Source organism: Miniopterus natalensis, chromosome 11 (genome assembly GCF_054644295.1).
Source record: "Miniopterus natalensis isolate mMinNat1 chromosome 11, mMinNat1.hap1, whole genome shotgun sequence".
In the NCBI taxonomy this organism is placed as follows: Eukaryota; Metazoa; Chordata; class Mammalia; order Chiroptera; family Miniopteridae; genus Miniopterus; species Miniopterus natalensis.
In genome coordinates, this window is record NC_142091.1 from 25,298,899 (window position 1) to 25,316,947 (window position 18,049).

Consider the following 18,049-nt stretch of genomic DNA (forward strand, 5'->3'; position numbering starts at 1 on the left):
CCACATTTTTTTCTATAGGTTTTAGCCTTAGATGAAAATTACTGAAAATAATTCAGACATTCAGTTATTTTAGTCATAATCTATTGCCAGTTTATAAAAGCTAAAAATTTAAGGGAGAAGGTCATAATTCAATTCAAACTATACAAATTAACTTTAATAAGACAGGCATTTTACCAGTGTCACCCCAATAAATTTAAAAGAGAAAGCAAGCATTTAATTCTCACAGAAGTACTTAAAAACTTCCTCAGATGAGCATTTAAAACATCCAAGCCCGGCTGGGCGTGGCTCAGTGGTTGAGCATTAATCTAGGATCCAGGAGATTGCAGTTCAATTCCCAGTCAGGGCACATGTCTGGGTTGTGGGCTCGATCCCCAGTTGGGGGTGTGCAGGAGGCAGCCGATCAATGACAACTCTGTCATCATTGATGTTTCTCTCTCTCTCCCTCTCCCTTCCTCTCTCTGAAATTTATAAAGATATATTTTAAAAAAATAACTAACTAAATAAATAGAACATAAAATCAGACTTCTAAAAGATGAATCACTTCTACGCTGTTTCAAGAATAAACACTTGCTGAATAGGCCTGACAGAAGTGAAGCTATCTATAAAGCCAGTTTTCATTATACATATTTTGCAGGTCTGCAACAGTCACATTTTCAAAGCTCCTTGACAACAAGGATCATGACTACCTTCAAGTCAACACTCTGCGAAGCCAACAAGTGTTCTGCTCAATCAATATTTAATAAATTGAATCCCAAAAATTTACAAAGCACAAATGAAATTCAAATAATTAGGAAAGCTATTAATTTTTTCTCAGGCTATTTTTGAACTGATTAAAATGTTTAACTTTTAATAAATTCATCATTAGTAAAAGTTTTAGAATAGCAATATACTGTAAGTGTGAACAGCTTCACCTAACCTGAATTTGAAACAAGAGGTAAAAGAAAGGTGGGAAATTTGAAGTCATATGACTCAGAGACTATACCTGCACATTCTTCACACCTCCTTACTTTGAGGGGGGAAGACCTGACTCACTAATCAGTTCTGCAATGCTGTTGGTTAAGTCTACCAGAAGTGGTCACAGGCAGAATTTAATTCTTACTTGAGCCAAATGGATCTTTCTCATTGCTTGGAAACCCCGTACATGTGCCTTTTCACTCTGTTCCATTTTCTCTTTCGCTGCTTGTTTTTGTACTTCTTCCAGTCTTTTAGCTTCTTCTTCAGCAGCCAAATGAGGATCTGGCTAGCAGTCAATCAATAACATTTTAGACAATTTAAAAGTGTAAAACAAAGAGATATCTAAAAAAACCAAACAACTTTAAAATCATGTCTTTCTACTTATATAAAATTAAATAAGAACAGTTGTATTTTTAAATGCCCACAATTATCAACAGCATGTACCTATGAGTAAGATGAAATTGTTAGTGTAAAGTTTTACAAGTTGTTCATGTCAAACCAGATTACACTGTACCAGCAATTTTCAACCAGTGCGCGGCAAGAATTTATAACATGCAGTATCTGGCTATTTAGTCAGGGACACTGAGTTTTTCCCCTTAGATTTTCAAATAAAAAGATGACAACAGCCAACACAACAATAGCCGTCCTGTGTTAATGAATCAAAATTACATCTATTTTTTTTTTTTGTCAGATCAGCAAAAAAAAATTTTTTCGGTGTGCTGCAGAATTTTAGTAATTAGTTTATGTGTGCCAAGAGATGAAACAGGTTGAAAATCACGGTATTATATTCATCCAACACACTCCTCCATCATTTTTTAAGTAAAGAAATCCTATGAAAACACTGAATGTTGAAAGGTAAACACCCACAAAGCTAGTAGTAAAGAAACCACAAACATGTAAGTCATTTATGAAAACACTGAGATTTGTCTTTGATTTTCAACCAAAATTTGCTGCTTGGGTTCAGCCTCAAGAAGGCGAAATCATCAAAAACACCTACTTTAATATAATTTCTGGCCTTGAGAACATATGCATAACCCATAATTATGTGATTGTAGAGTCAGCCATCATATTCATTAACATAACAATGGTGATGGGGGGGGGGGAGAGGTGCACATAATCTGGATTCTTATATCTGAATATTCACTTTCAAGTACTGGTAACATTCCAAATGTAACTTTAAGTAAAAATTTTCTCATGTATTTTATATGTTGAAATTCTGTTGGTCAGTTAAAACAATAATTAATGATGGCCATGAAAGCTATTAAGTATATATGTAAAAATTACTTAAAATTCTCAAATAGTAAAATAGGTAGAGACTGACATTAATATATTAAGAAAGAGTACACTGTGCAAACAACTTTATAAAAAATATTATATTACTTTTGAGCCAATAAACATTTATGCAAATCTAAATATGCCAGACAAAACAAAAATTTGATTAAATCAAAATTATAATCAGCATAAAAGTATTTAGTGGATTAATATGCAAAGCTTTCCAAAAATAATCTTTAGGAACAGTATTTCATTCTATTTAGGCCATGAGGTTACAAAAAAAAAAAAAAAAGTTGTTTTGGAATCCTTCACTCCAGCTAAGGGTAAAAGCAGAATGTCAATTTTCGCAAACCAAAATTTTAAGAGAGAGAAAAACTTTAAAATATACAACATTCATGATTAACATGTTAAGTCCAGACACAATGAGGGATATAAAGGATATAAAGAAAATAGAGTAACGAGAAAAATTAGATACCTCAAGTTTTATTCTCAGTGCCCAAACTTCAAAACAAGATTTTATAAGAGTGCTTTAGGAATACAATCCTTTATAGATTTTGTCCATGCAATTAAAAATTTAAACAAAAATCTGGTTGAAATAACTGTTAGATTCCATTTTCAGTAGTGGAATTCAAAGGGTATGTGAAATTTGCAAAAACTGAATCCGAAGCAAAATTCTTTTTAGAAAACATGTTTCTGAAAAACTTTTTCATGAATTGTAATCTGCAGTGCACAAAATACTGAATATTATTAAATATGCTGCTTGTGCATCTTGTATATCAGACATTTGGGCAGAAATTTTTTATACTGATGAATTTAACTTTTCTCCTTTACTTGTCTGCAGACATTTCTGGGTCCCAGGGTAACCAATATAATGGCTCTGACTGGAAAAATATTTCTAGAATAAAAAAATCCATTTTTAAACTATGCAACTGTCATTGACAACGGAAAAAACATGATGAAGGGCATGAGTAATTTAGGAATTTCAAGTACATGATGTTTTGTTTAGTTGTGTGTATAGAAAGTAAATGTAGCAAAACATAATTCAGAGAATTACTGGCTCTAGCAGGAATATAGCAGGCCACTTTCATCATTCTTCAGCCAAAGACGAATTTTATGGCATACAAGGGACTTTAGAACTAAGTTATCAGGACATTGTTATCTTGCAAACCAAGCACATTATTCCATTGTCACATTTTAAACCCAAGGTTTAAGGACAGAGTTTTCCTGAGTGACAGTGTGAAGAAGCAAATAAAAGAAAATAACAGAATGCTTTGGTTTGTGCACCTGCTTTTATAAAACTGTATTATAACGACTGATCCAATCTTCAAGCCTGGAAATTAAAGAGTAGGTAGGTCTTTCAGTTACTCTCAGAGGAAAGCTGGAAAGTTTAGTAACTTACTCTAACACCATCAGAGGTATCCCTATACTAAAGCTAGGCAAAAGAAAAAAAAAGTCTTTCATCAATCTTAACTGAAAGGCATCTACTTAATAATACAAAAATGAAGTATAGTAACCACAAGAGCAAGGTAGCAAAAGACTGAAATTATTGTTCCAGCATTATAATATTGAAGTTGTGATGATCATTTATGATTTTAAATAAATCTCAAGATTTAATCTTATGATGACAATACTCATTTTAGGTCTTGACCGAATACTGATTTTAACACCTGCTACTGAGCAGTCAACCAAAATGGGTATTTGCTGCATCCTAAACTCCAAATGAATGCTATATCAAGAAAGTTTATTTTCCTAGCAGCTAAATATATCCATGAAAAAAATTAAAACCCACCATTATAAAGAAACAGCAATTATAATAATGAGAGATCATTTGTCATTCTTAAGAGTGGCAAAAAATTTTAAACCATAATATTCCATACAGCCTAGGGTATAATAAGATGGCCTTTCTCATACATTGTTGATACTTTTTTAAAAGGCAATTTAATGACTCATATCAAGTATTTGTTATCTAATGTCACATAGTTTGGAACCAATAATTTCTGTTCTAGGAATCTGTTCTAAACATACAATGAGATCTGTAGACAAAACTGTACAATATTATTATGTTTGCATTATTTACAGAAGAAATAGAACAGAAAAATGGTTAAATTCTATGATAAAATATTAAGTATTTGTCAAATGCCATATTTTAAAAACTGTGTGTATGTTTATATATATAGACTACAATGAATTCATTAATGTGTTAACCATATTTCCTTTTGGTAATGGAATCATAGGTGGTTTTCCTAGTTTATGCTTGTGCGCGTAATTCCAAAATTTTCACAAACAGCATGCATTATTTTTTTGATATAAAAGTTTTAAAATTTGCTATTGTAAAATATAACCACCCAACTCGCCAACTCCTTTCATTCGTATTAAACCTCATTCATATTAAACGTGACATGAAAATTCAAAGCATATTTGAAAGATTTTTTAATCATTATTACTCTGTGATGGTTAGTAGAGTTGTTCAAATTTTGACACCTCAGAACAACAAACATAGAACCAAGATATAACTCAAGTCAACGAACAGAGAAATAATAAAGTGAGGGACATGACCCGATATTAAGTCAATCACCTGTTTGGTGTCTGTCTCTCTATTCACGAAAGTGCAAAGATGATGGTAGGTAGAACTACTGGTTTTCATATTAGAAATTCTCTTTACTTCAACGTTCTGAAAAACGGAACACAGAAAATAGATTGTTAGGTTAAAGCATTAATTTTCATTTAAAGCTGGATCCAAAACAAAAAAATTATATTTCATCAGTTATCCTTATTTTTTTCACATGGGATCATGCCCTTTATTTCCATCAAACTGGAATTTAGGTTTTAAAGCTAGATTATATTTGGCAAGAATATTAAAGAGGTGATGCTGTATAATTTAATGCACCACATCAGGAGACACATAATAAGATGCTCCACTATTACTGATTCTAAGTTTGATCATTTGGTTATGGTGGTTCATGCTCACTGGTAAGAGGTTAGTTCTCTTTTCTTTTTTCAAACAGAAGTAGGCCAATGAATGAATGTAGGAGAATGATAGACACCTGTCTGGTGCCAAAGTATAGCCTCTCAGATAACTTGGTAATTGAAAAAAGAAATATACCTTTATGATGGATATCTCTTATAGTCACCACCATAACCAAGCCAGACATACAGAATATGAGAAACGAGTCTAATCTCTTCAAAGTAGTTCTGTCAAAGTCTAAAATAAAAGACTAGGGTTGGGGGAGATGATGTTCTACATTGAGAGAGACCAAAGAGACCAAACATGCAGAAGCAATAGGTGAACCTTTACTTGGGTCCTAGTCAAAAAAAAAAAAAAAAAAAGAGCTGTAGATAAGACAATTTAGGGGCAACTGGAAAATTCTGAGTACAAACTAATTAAATAGATTTAAGGAATTAATGTTAATATTCTTAAGGTGTTACTGTGGTTGCATAAGAGAATATCCTTATTACAAGAGGCATGTGGAAGTACTAGGGGTGAAGTGTCATCTCTACAATTTACATTCAAATATATACATATGTGCACAACTATTTGCCATCTATATACAGTGCAAACAGCTATTCATTGTACTCTTCTAACTTCTCTGTACTTTGAAACTTTTCATAATAAAAAGTTGGGGGGAGGGAAAGTATACATCCAACATATTTATTCATACTTGCCAAATCATGTAGTTTTTCTTGCTTTTTGTAAATTTTTGCCTTTGGCTTGTTAGGAACCTTAGGAATTATGACAAAGGGAAATTAAGGCATCATGGATTAAAAACTACCTGCCTTTTAACATGGTACTGAGGGAGTGAATGAAATCTGACTCTTCCATTTGAATCTTGTTGGATCAAATGTTATATGGCAGATGGCTCAACATAAAAGCAGGAAGGCTGACAACATGAAAGGCTTAAGAGGCAAATATAGTGTACCTATGTTGATCATACATACATAAAATATATGTGTGTATACAACTAAATTAGACATCTTTGTGTTTCTATAGGTTTTCTTTTCTACTTAACCTTTTAGGTAAAAATAACTGATTTTGATAATCATCCAAATAGCCAGCTCAATAACCACAAAAAGCTAATGTGAACAAGAGAATCAATACCTTTTCAAATTAATTTCCACTTCATCACTTAATAAATAAAATGTGTTTTCAAAAATAAGCTCCAAAAGCAAGCATGTAACAGACTGATGATTCTCAGAGGGAAAGGGGTGGGGTGGGAGGTGGGGTGGGAAGAGATTAACCACAGAACTTATACGCATATATGCATAACCCATGGATACAGACAATAGTTCAGTGAAGGCCTGGGGAGGGGGCAAAAGCGTGGAGGAGGGGGTTAATGGGGGGGGAAAAAGGGGACCCCTGTAATACTTCCAACAATAAAGATAAATTTAAAAGAATAATAAGCTCCAAATCACAAAAGCACACATTTTACCCAGAGACCTATCTCATTTTACATAATCTTGCATATATTTATTAACTTATATGAACCTAATTTCTTTATCTTATAATATGGTAACTATTTACAATGCGGAAGTCTACAGAGCAAATAATCCAGTTACTTTTAAAATAAAGGGCATTTTTTTTAAAATGGGCCAAACTATTCAGTTTTTTAAAAATCAAAAACATTACAGGTTTGCAAATAACAAAAAAATATTTTGAGACAACTGGGGAAAACTGAACATAGACTGTGTTTTAGATGATATTGGGAACAATATTAGTATTATGTTAAAAAAAAAAGTCCTTATACAGCAGAGATACATACTAAAGCATTTTTGTGTAAAATGATACCTAGCATTTTTAAATACTCCAGATATATGCATGTGTTACTTGTACAATTTAAATTAAGTTAGGCCCTAGCTGGGCAGTTCAGTTGGTTAGAGCATCGTCCCAAAATGCCAAGGTTGTGGGTTCGATCCCTCATCCAGGCACGTACAAGAATCAACAAATGAATGCATAAATAGGTGGAACAACAAATAGATGTTTCTCACTTTCTCTAAAAATTAATAAATTTTTTAAAAGTTAAAGCAAATGATATTTTGATCTGCACTGAACTCTAATAGTAAAGAATTATTATAACCTAGTTCTTCTTAACACTCAAAGTAATTCACCTCAAAAAGAGCTGGAGGAGGAGGTGGCAGACTTGTAATTTTCGCAGATCTTTCTTTTTCTGCAAGCAGTGCTTCCTTTCGAGCTTTTATGTGCCTTAAAAAGCAAGAGATGGCATAAATTACTTTCTTAGGTAATATTACAGTACAACCCTTAAGGTTAAAAATATAAAAGCCATAGGATCTCAAGAAATCCTCCAATCTGATCCCACAGGCTCAAGTGTATTGTTTAATAAAGAGTCTATACATAACAGACATGTAAGAAAATGTTTACCAAATGAAAGAGATGTATCTAAAGACTTAAAGCTCTACAGTGGTGACTAATATAACAAACATCTAATGTTCCTTAGTTTAGAGTTAAAAAAAAAAAGAGAGAGAGAGAAAGATGGGCCACCGTATAAAATGACCACTGCTGACTAGTAACAGGATCTTTCATTTTTACAACATGCAAAAATAGTAATGACTTTCAAAGAATCTATAACCTCTTTTAATGTTCTTAATTACACTGCTTTTCTTCTTTTTTTTACATCAAAGGCAGAGAGATTTTGGTTGGCATGCATTCTGAACTAGCCATACATTTCTACATGAACTTAGTAATTGTTGCTAAAGTCAGGCTAGAGGAGAAAGCTCATTTGTTACTATGTTCACCTAAGCAAACCACTCTGCCCCACTGCATTATTAAACCAAGTTAACAAACACAATGGATATACTGTGACTTTTATTTAACAGTAGCTTAAACATTATCCAGTGTAGCCTCTACTTCTAACCATACTAGTTTCAGTGGAGAATATGGTAAAAACTATTACTTTACCAGGTTTTTTGTTTCATTGACATTTCTTTTTGCTTTTTCTGTACTTTCAGGGCCTCTTTATGCCTCACTTCTGCTTTTCTTTTTCTTTCTGCTGCCTGCTGTGCCAGAGCATTCAAATCAGGTTCCTAAAAATATATGTAAGATGTTAAATCATGTTAATCAAGGTTAAAAGGTAGTATTACAGAACAACCCTTGGTGACTTCCCTAGTAGGGGCCAAAAAAACGTGAAGGCGGTATGCAAATGACCAAAGTTTAGGAAACACTGCACTAAAGCACAAAGTTAATGGTGGCATAAATGAAGCTACAAAAATCTGATGTAAGAACTTAAGGCCATTACTAAAAACACAGACTAAAACCAGGGACCACGGAACTTAATTTGACTGCCACACTCTTTAAAGATATCTCTTTTCCTCACTAGTGGCTTGATATCAAAGACTTGCCTTCTTTGGAACTAGCTTATTTTGTGTGACTGTCCCTGGGATTGCAATCTAGAACAGTCTAAAACAGGCATGCGTCGTTTCACTGTGCTTCACTTTATTGCACTTGATAGTGTGGCTTTTACAAATTAAAGGTTTGTGGCGACCCTGCATCAAGCAACTCTGTTGGCACCATTTTCCAAAAGACTCAGATGATGATTAACATTTTTTAGCATTAAAGTACTTTTTAGTTAAGGTATGTATATTGTTTTTTAGACATAATGTGACTGTAGACTTATTATACTATAGTGTAAACACAACATTTATATGTACCGGGAAACCAAACAATTCACGTGACTCACTTTATTGTAGTGGTCTGAGACCAAACCTGCAATATCTTTAAGGTATGCCTGTGGTTTTCAACCATAAATCACAATAAACAACAAAATAAGGTTCAGAGGACAGTTTTAAATACTGAGTTAAGCTCTACTTTGCCTCTCTGAAAGTCATCAAAGACTTTTTACTATGTGTGAATGAAATCCAAGTGTATATACTTTCAGCTATACATGTTTTCGAGGTATGAGGAATGATAATAAAATGGGGAATTTGAATTCACCCCACTGAATCTGTCCAAGGTGCTTGAAATAACAACTTCTGATTAAAAAAGTTACTATTTTATTACCCAGAGAGTTAAAGACTGGAAGAGAATGATAATTTAAACTTCACAGGAAGACAGATTTTACTTGACATGACTCTTACTAGGATACGAACCTAGCAGCATTCTTAAATTACATTAAATTTAAAAAGTTCGGGCTGCCCCAAATTCTATCTATGAAAACATTTTTTTATCAGACAAGCATTTAACAACTATAATTTACTTCTAACCAAAATTACTACCACAGACAAGCAGTCAAATCAGTGTTCACCTACATTTTCTTTGGCTTGTTGGTGTCCTTCTCCCATATTTCTTAAACTTGCCAAATACAGTCTTTCCAAGTTGTTTATTTTCTGAGTTTGTGATTCTTCCCATTCTGCCCTCAGTGCCTCTGCCAAACGAGTCAATTGCCAATTTCTCCTCTGTTTTATATCTTCTCTTCTCTGAAAAGCAATATTCCTTTCTTGTTCTCGAACCTGAAGAATGAATATTTAACAGGTTATATGAAAAGAGTACTTAAACTTTTTGAAAAGCTATTTGGAAACAAAAGCATAAATGAATTCTCTTTAGATCTATCAATTCTCCTGAATATTCATATTACATTAGATAAACTCTATGTAAAGAAAAGAAAAAAAAATCCAAGTGATGTAGAAAAAATCCTAAAATCTCAAGACATCTTCTAAAGTTTCCTAAGTGATTAGTTATTATACCCCCAAGCCCTAATGGTATGCCATTATCATTCTAATAACCTAATTTAAGAGGCTAAAATGGTTAGGCATGATTCGACAAAATTTATAGCCCAGATGAATATAGATAGAGCTAGATGAAAACTCCGTATCTGTGGTATATCATCCCCAATTCTAGGGAGAATGGCACCTAAAACATGCTTCACAAGGACTTAACTAACTTACTCTAAAGACTTGTAGAAAAGGAAAATCTATTAACTTCTTAATAAATTTGTTTCAGCAGCTAATAATCTTTCCAGTAATCTTTCAAAGTCATTCTAATCTTCATCAGTTACACATCACTTAAAAAACACTTAAAGAGCTATCTTCCAATAATTATTGAGTCAAATCACCCTAATCCTCAAACTCTGCTCCAATCTACTTACTATTTCAGCCTATTTTTCAAATGTTCCAAAACTAGTTAGTATGCAAGAATCAGGGCTCTTGTACAGCCAGAAAAGGTTTTTAAGTGCAACATTTTATTTAGAAATGTAAAAAATACTAATAATTTGGAGAAGACAAAGAATTTGGAACTTTGTTCCAAATAAATCTTACCTGTAGCAATCTTAGCTTTCGTCTTCTCTCATAATCTTCTTTTAAAATGACTGCTTCCTCATTAGGACTCAATCTCATCTTACCAGCATTCACTACCTTTTTTTTCATTTTTGTGTTCTTTAAATATAAAGGTTCTGCATTTTTAAAAAGGAAAAAAAGTCTACTAAAATAAGGCAGCAAAGGTAATTTTAAAAACATATATTAATATATTTGACAGTTAAAAGGCTGTATATGTGCAAATAAAATCATTTGGGTAAAGAAAGTCTAACTTATTTACAAACATCAATGATTAATTCAGCACTTAAATTGGTGGTTTTCAGATAGATGGGAAGGGGTTAAGTGGAAGATAATCAGAGACACTTGGAAAAAAACTTTCCCATCTACAGCAGATTATTCTTTACGTAGAATATCTGGGACTGACTTATTCCTGATTGTGATTTCCAGTTTACTTAGCTCAAATGTAAAAAAAATAAAGACTTAAAAAAGATGTGTTAGCACAGAATAAAGTTCTCACAATTACTGCTGTAACTGCAAGGGCTCCTGGTCCCTAGATTCAACTTCCAATCTGTTGTACACAAGTTGATCACCAAGCGTCACTGTATCTATCATATGGAATTAAATCAGCCCCTGAACAGTAAACAATTCTTTGACAATTACAACGGTGTGATTTTTAAATAAATAATCATTTAAAAAAATCCTTTAGGAACAATTCTGTTGTTTGGATGAGTATTTAATTTCCAGTCTATTTTTCTAGTGGTACTGTTTATACTCAGTGTTCTTACTCTCCTCCCTAGATTAACATACCCCTATTTGAGGGAGTCTGCTGGAGAGAAATGGGAAGAATGTAAAAAGCCGTTAAGTTTCTGTAATTTGAAAACCCTCCTCAGGTCATTCTCATATCTCCTCGTTTCCATCACTGTCATTTCCAAAAATTTTGAGTAGTCACTATTTCATTTGCCAGAGGATTATAGGAAAACAAACATGCATTTGTTATTTTTACCTAGATGTGATAGAATAATTGTTTTCTCTTGTATATAACTTTAAAACTTTTTAAAAACTTATTTGGAAATAATTTCAGACTTAGAATTCCCATACACTTTTCCCCCAGCTTCTCTCAATGTTAACACCTTATGTAAATACAGTACAATTATCAAAACCTGGAAATTAATACTGGCACAATACTTTTAACTAATCTACAGAAAAAGTTAAAAATCTTAAAATGTCATTCATTATCCCACTAATGTCCATTTTTCTGGACAGGACCCAATCCAAGGAAAACACATTGCATTTGATTGTTGTGGTACTCTGCAGATACCAAAATGGGATTAAACCCACAAATATTTTATTAGGAGAAATGTCTGTGCGAGAAAAAAATGGAGACAGAGCTGATAAAAGCTGGGAACACTTCAGACTTCCATGCAAATCTGACACTGAGTGAAGGAGGGAGATAAATCAGGTAGATGCCTCCTAAATGGCCATGCAGTCTAAGGAAGGTTCAGCAAGACCTCTGGGAGTCCTTAAGCTAAAGCCCCTGGTTTCCTAAGGAACAGTCCCAATACGCTCAGTTATTGGCTAGGCTCTGTCTTGGCTAGGAGCAGCCCATGGGAAGCACCCACGCAAATTTCAGGATGCAGGTGCTTCACATTCTCGTGGCTGCGGAGGCTGCCCTGTCTCCTTCAACTGCTCTAATCTGGGACAGTTCCTCAGCCTGTCTTTCTTCTTTCTCAAGATCTTGACATTTTTGAAAAATACTGGCCAGTTGTTTTATGGAATGTCCATCAATTTGAATTTGTTTAATCTTTTCTTCTGGTTAGAATGAGGTTATGCATTTTTGGGAAGAACACCACAGAAGGGAGGGATAATGCATCCTTCTCAGTGCTTCACATCAGGCGGTAAGGGAGCTTAACCTGTCTCACTACTGGTTTACTACTGGCAATGTGAATTTTGAGCAGGTGGTTAAAGTGGTATCTACCTACCTACCAGGTTTCTCCTTTGTAAATATCTGGTGGAGAGAGAGTTGAGGCCATATAAATATCATGTTGCTCATCAAACTTCTGCCCACTAAGTTCAGTATCCATTAATGATTGCTGTCTGAAAGAACTACTGTGCTGTTTATCAGAAGGTATTTTCTGTTTCCCTTATTCCTTCTGCACTTACATTTGGAATCCTACTCTAAGGAAGAGTTTCCCCTGCTCCCTCACTTATTCAAATCCACATGGATTTTTAAATTCTATGCATTATTGCTACCCGATGAGTGATACTACTTATCTTGCAAGATTTTGTTCAGATTAAGCGGCACCTGACACACTGTAATCACAACAGTAATACTGGACTTAGAAGACTGGGTTCAAGACCCAACACTGCAACTTAAAGCAGGAAGACACTGGCCGACTCACTTAAGCCACTTGGGTCTCCTTTCCTTAAACGATACAATGGGAGTAACATCTACCCCAACAGGTTGTTCTGATGATTATGTAACTTAATGAATGTGCAACTACCAAAGATCTTCTAAGTATTAAGGACTCGAACATTCCCCAATGCTTTCAAAGCTCAGTTTGGAGCAGAACTTAATGCCTAAGAAATTAAAGGGGACAGGCATCAAAACAAGAGCACTCTCTCCGCCAGAAACGACCCCCGGCAGGGCTCTTAAACGGCTCCCCGGTTTCAGGCCACGTCCACGGCGATCTTGCGGCAGGACGCACAGAGCGGAGCTGGTCGCAGCAGCGGAACAGCCGAGGCGCTCGCGGGTCCCCATCACCCTAGGAATTTCCGGGACCCCGCGCGACCCGACCCAGGCAGAGGCGCGCAGCTACCCGCGCAGAGGCCCCCGGGCAGCCTCTCGCACGAGCCGGCGGGTCTGGCTCGGGCCGCTCCTGCGGCCCCGAGGCTCCTGCGAACCGCAAGCCCACCCGAGCCGGCAAAGCGGCCGCCGCGGCCTGAGCACCGCGGGTCGGTTCGCGGCGCCGCATCCGCCCCGCGTCCCCTCCCTGCCCGACACACTCCCAGGTCCAGGCTTCCGGGACTCGTGCACGCCCGGCGGCGCGGGGAAGCGGGCGCGTCCGTCACTCGCCTGAGAACTCCGAGCCGGGGGCCAGGAAACGCCGCTCAGCCAGGGAAGGCCCCGGCGGCCGCCGCGGATCCGCTTCCCAACAGCCGTTCGTGCGCCTGAGGGACGGCCGTCGCCCAGCCGCCGTCATTTCCGTCATTCAAACCGCCCGCCAATGGCGGGGCCAAACCGCGGGAATCCGCCTGGTCCCGCCTCCCCCGGGGGCCGCCGGGAAGGCGGTGCCACGCGCGAGCTCGTGCGTAGAGCCCCATTATCTCCATCACCGCGGCGCCTAAGTCTCGTTTACTCTCCACAAGCTCGTTTCGCAGGTCCAGAAGGGGGAAGATATTTTTCCGGAGCCTTGAGGGCGGCTTCCGCCTTAAATCACCATCACGAAGATGCCTCGGGATTTGCGTCCTTCTGTGTACTGACTGCACAATTCGTTTGGTGCGATGACGCTGGTTTCTGATGGCTTCCTTCAGAGGCCTCCAGCTCGTCCAACAGTGAACCATATCCCGATACTTCGTGCCTCCAGAGGTCCAGCACACCTAGAAAATGCCAAGGAGTTACCTGCTGTAAATAAGCTATACCCAGAAAGGGGATGAGTACAGTTTCGTATTTATTGAGCATCTATTGGGTGCCAAGTGCAGTGTGCTACGTGCAGGGGAGACAAGGGTACAGGAATTGTGGCCCTTTTCCTAGATATCGTAGTCTAGTTAAACATACCAGGAATGAAAGGATTAGAAAATGGGGAGTGGGGGCGATGAGGAAGTCGCTGGCCTGATCTGAGCTGGCTTCCTCCTGCGGAAGGGGTCAGAGGGCAGGGGCACCAATTAGGGTACTGCTGCCGGAAGTGAGGAGATGAGGGCGCTGAGAATGGAGAGGCCTGGGTGGGTTTACGAGACAAACAGGATGCCAAACATCAGGAATATTTGGCAACTAAGTGGATGGTGATAATATCCTACTAGAACACGGGAAGGAGAGCAGGTTTGAGGTAGGACGTAGTTAAGTTTTGAATATCCTGTTTTTGTGCTGTTTATGGGATATTTAGACAAAAGAGTAAATTGCAGAAATGTTTAGGAGGCTAAAATGAGCAGTATGGACAAACAGTTGCATGTGAGGTTGAGGGAAAGGGAGAGTGAAGGTAACCGCACAGGCTACTAGCTTGGGGAGCAATGGTGGGGATGGTGCCACCAACCGAGGAAGAAATCAGGAGTGGGAGTCAGTGAAGGGGCAAGGTGATGAGCTCAGCTCCGGACAGTTGAACTTCACATGCCCCTGGAGCATCCAGTGGTGTGCAGTAAACAGGTAAATGCAATAGTAGCCAACATTTCCTTACTAATACATTACCTGCCCTCTTCATAGGGTAGTTGTGAGACTCAAACTTCATGAGTCATATGAGAGCACTTTGTAAACTCTAAAGGGGTAGTTTAACAACTATTTTATTTATTTTTTCTGTCCAGCACCTTTCTACCCTCATCTGGCACAGACCCAGCGCTCTAGGCCACAGGGTGGGCATGTGACCCAGACTGGGCAAATCATAGTTCACTATCTCCTTTGCCACTGGGATAACTCAGGGGTGGATACATAATCTAAAGTCAGAGTCTTTCACATGAATTTTTCTTACCTGAGCCACGAGGGATGGATATTTTCCTCTCGGCTTATGTTAGGGTATGAAACTGGAGCTTCCCCAAGTGACCCACCATGCGGACTCCCATAAACTGGCCTGGAAGAAAGAGTCTGACATTCAGCAAGGAACACATAGAATCCCAACAGTGTTCAAGTCCCTGGATCCATCTCTCCCTGATGTTAGCCTGTTCTGTAAATTACGGATAGAAGCCATTAAATCGACCCCCTTTTACTTAAGCTGCTCTGAATGGGAGTTTCTCTTTTTTGCAAATTAAAAGAGGCTGTAGATTTATATTTAAATTCTCACAAACAACATCTGGATATCTTGGGAAATACTATAGACTAAAAATAAAGACCTTGGACCTAGAATCCAACTGCCGGTATTTAAGTTTCTGGTTCAGCAACTCTGTGACCTTGAGCTAGTTCCTGAACCTCCTGAAAAGTTAGTTTTCTAATCTTTAAAGGGGATGTAGTAAAAGTACTCAAAAGGTTATTGTGAGGTTTAAAGCTCTTTAAGACAGTGCCTGGCACAAAGTGTGCAATCAATGTTATCTTTTTTGGCTTTTAATTTAATACATTCACTTTAGGCTATAGGAGGCAAAAAAACAAACCCTTTTAAATGTGTTTATTGGTGTTTTGAGTTTAATTTTTAATTAGGTCCTTTAGTACTTTGTAGGCCTAGGGAGAAGTGTGTATGTTAATCTTCTAGTGTTATCCCACCAGGAATGAATGTTAATAAACAGTGATCAAGAAGAAGGGTTGCCCTAGGCAGTAAGGGCTTTAGTGTGACTGGTCACAGAGCAATGCTGCCTCATCTCAAAATGCGACTGAAGCCACTTAGGATTGGAGCCCTTTAAGATGTTTCTTTGATGCTAACAGTTTCACTGTTCTGAGTTGTTTCATCTTTATATGGAATACGAGAGAGTGACATTAAAGTGTGTGGGAGTAGATGGGGGGTGGGAGGGCTCAATAACTCTGGTGTATAAAATCCAGAAGAAAGGAAATCTCTGCAAGAACTGAAGTAAGCAAACTTCCATCTGACCATCGGCCAGCTGCCTTCTTTTTCTCTGGCAAACACCACAAGAGCTTAATAAGTGATAGTATCTCAATAGGATAATTTAGAGCTGCTACCAGGAGTGAGATTAAGAGTGCCCAGCAGGCCTTGGCCAGGTGGCTCAGTTGGTTGGAGCACCCTTCCCTGCACCAAAGGATTGCAGGTTTGATTCCCAGTCAGGGCACATACCTAAGTTGCAGTCCCTGCCCTGACGGGTGCTTATCGGGGTGATGTCTCTGTCTGCCCCCTCCTCCCTCTCTCTAAAATCAATCAATAAATAAAAATCCTCGGGTGAGGATTTAAAAAAAAAGAAGAAAAAGTGCCCACAGGAGAGGAAAAGATGTGCTGGGAAAGACTTTTAAAAGCTATAAATATTTTTTTAAAGGCATGTAAGTAGGTGGGATGGTATTGGGCCATTTATTTAAGGAGAGTGAGAAATGAGAAGAGAGAATGGAAAAGTTAATTGATTTTGTTTCACCTTTTAAATCTTTTTTAGCACATTGCTGATATGATATTTATTAATATTTATTAACCCATAATAAGTGTGAGATAAATACTTAAAAAGACAGGATGCCTAAATGACAAGGAGAGAAAAGGGAAATTATTTACAACCTGGAAAAGTATGTGGCAGTTGGGGAGGCCTGGGTGGGGTGGGGAAGAGTTTTGCAAGCTGTTGTCAGAAGATGTGGATTTGAACATCTGCTTGATCAACAGTTAATCTCCCTGAGGCTCAGTCTCTATAAAACAGGGATAAAAATCCAAAATGTATTGAGCATCCTCTGTGCCAGGGATTTGAATACCCATCCTATCTAATAGAGCATTTGTAAAAACCAAACAGAAAAAGTTATAAATATCCTACATAGAAGCATATCAAATAGCTATAAAAGGTCGTATTACAACTTGGCCACCAGTACAGACTCCGGGCAGGCAACTTCTGCACTGCAGTTTCTTTGTTTTTGCTGTTTGACCTGCTTTAACTGATCCAGCTTTTATATAACATGAATTGGTACTATAGGGTCAGAGTTCTCATCATCCAAAATTATTTCCATTTATCTGTGAACTTAACACTAATCTACACCCTTGCTACCTAAAGTGTGGTTGAAAACCAGAAGTATCCTCAGCACCTGGGAGCTTGTTAGAAATGCAGACTTTCAGGCTCCACCCAGAGCTGCTGAACCAGTCTGTCTGCACTTGAACTAGATCTGCAAGCAGTTCGCGCACACATTGAAGTTGGAGAAGAAGCAGTGCTCTTCACAAAGTCCCACATGAGATAAATTTAGGACAGGGTAACAATAAAAGGGGAAGCAGATGGGTCATAATATGAGTAAGTAACAGAGGCAGATCATGCCACTGTTAAAATGAGGATAGCAGTTCATTTTTCTTTTTTTTAATCCTCACCTGAGGATATTTTTTCCGTTGCTTTTCAGAGACGGGAAGTGAGAGAGACATCGATTGGTTGCCTCCCAACTGGGCCGGGGATCGAACCTGCAACTGAGGTACCTGCCCTTGGCCGAAATCGAACCCGGAACCCTTCGGCCCACAGGCCGATGCTCTAGCCACTGAGCCAAACCGGCTAGGGCATGGTTCCTTTATTAATGTACACCTTGGCCACTTGCGGTATAGGCATGAGGTGTGCTGGAAAGAGTATACTGGATTTGGAGTTCTTATCCTAGCTCCGCCACTTACTGATTTAGAAAATCAGTCGCTCAATTTCCTCACCTCACCTCGTGGGGATTATGCCACCTATAATTTATGTGAAGCATAGAACACAGAACTGAGAACCCATTGTTCTTTTCACCTTCCTCGATAGAGTGTCCAGAAGAGTAATAATA

General features: G+C 37.7%; 1 protein-coding gene across 7 annotated transcripts in view; it reads right to left on the bottom strand.

The window, feature by feature from the left end:
• The window catches only part of CEP295 (centrosomal protein 295), a 44,892-nt gene extending 31,198 nt beyond the window's left edge, over positions 1-13,694 (bottom strand). For 4 of the 7 annotated variants that reach the window (XR_015715269.1, XM_087821606.1, XM_016206793.2 and 1 more), the window contains exons 1-7: positions 13,559-13,685; positions 10,489-10,622; positions 9,484-9,684; positions 8,138-8,262; positions 7,330-7,423; positions 4,802-4,897; positions 1,100-1,240 (exon numbers count right to left, since the gene is read on the bottom strand). Coding sequence is in view for 6 of the 7 variants with exons in the window: in XM_087821606.1 (XP_087677732.1) it covers positions 1,100-1,240; positions 4,802-4,897; positions 7,330-7,423; positions 8,138-8,262; positions 9,484-9,684; positions 10,489-10,622; positions 13,559-13,685 (918 nt within the window). In the remaining variant the exon portion in view is untranslated. Of the gene's footprint in view, positions 1-1,099; positions 1,241-4,801; positions 4,898-7,329; positions 7,424-8,137; positions 8,263-9,483; positions 9,685-10,488; positions 10,623-13,558 lie in introns of those variants that run through there. The other 3 variants (XM_016206791.2, XM_016206792.2, XM_016206797.2) reach the window with 3 other exon arrangements.
• Between the last annotated feature and the right edge of the window lie 4,355 nt (positions 13,695-18,049).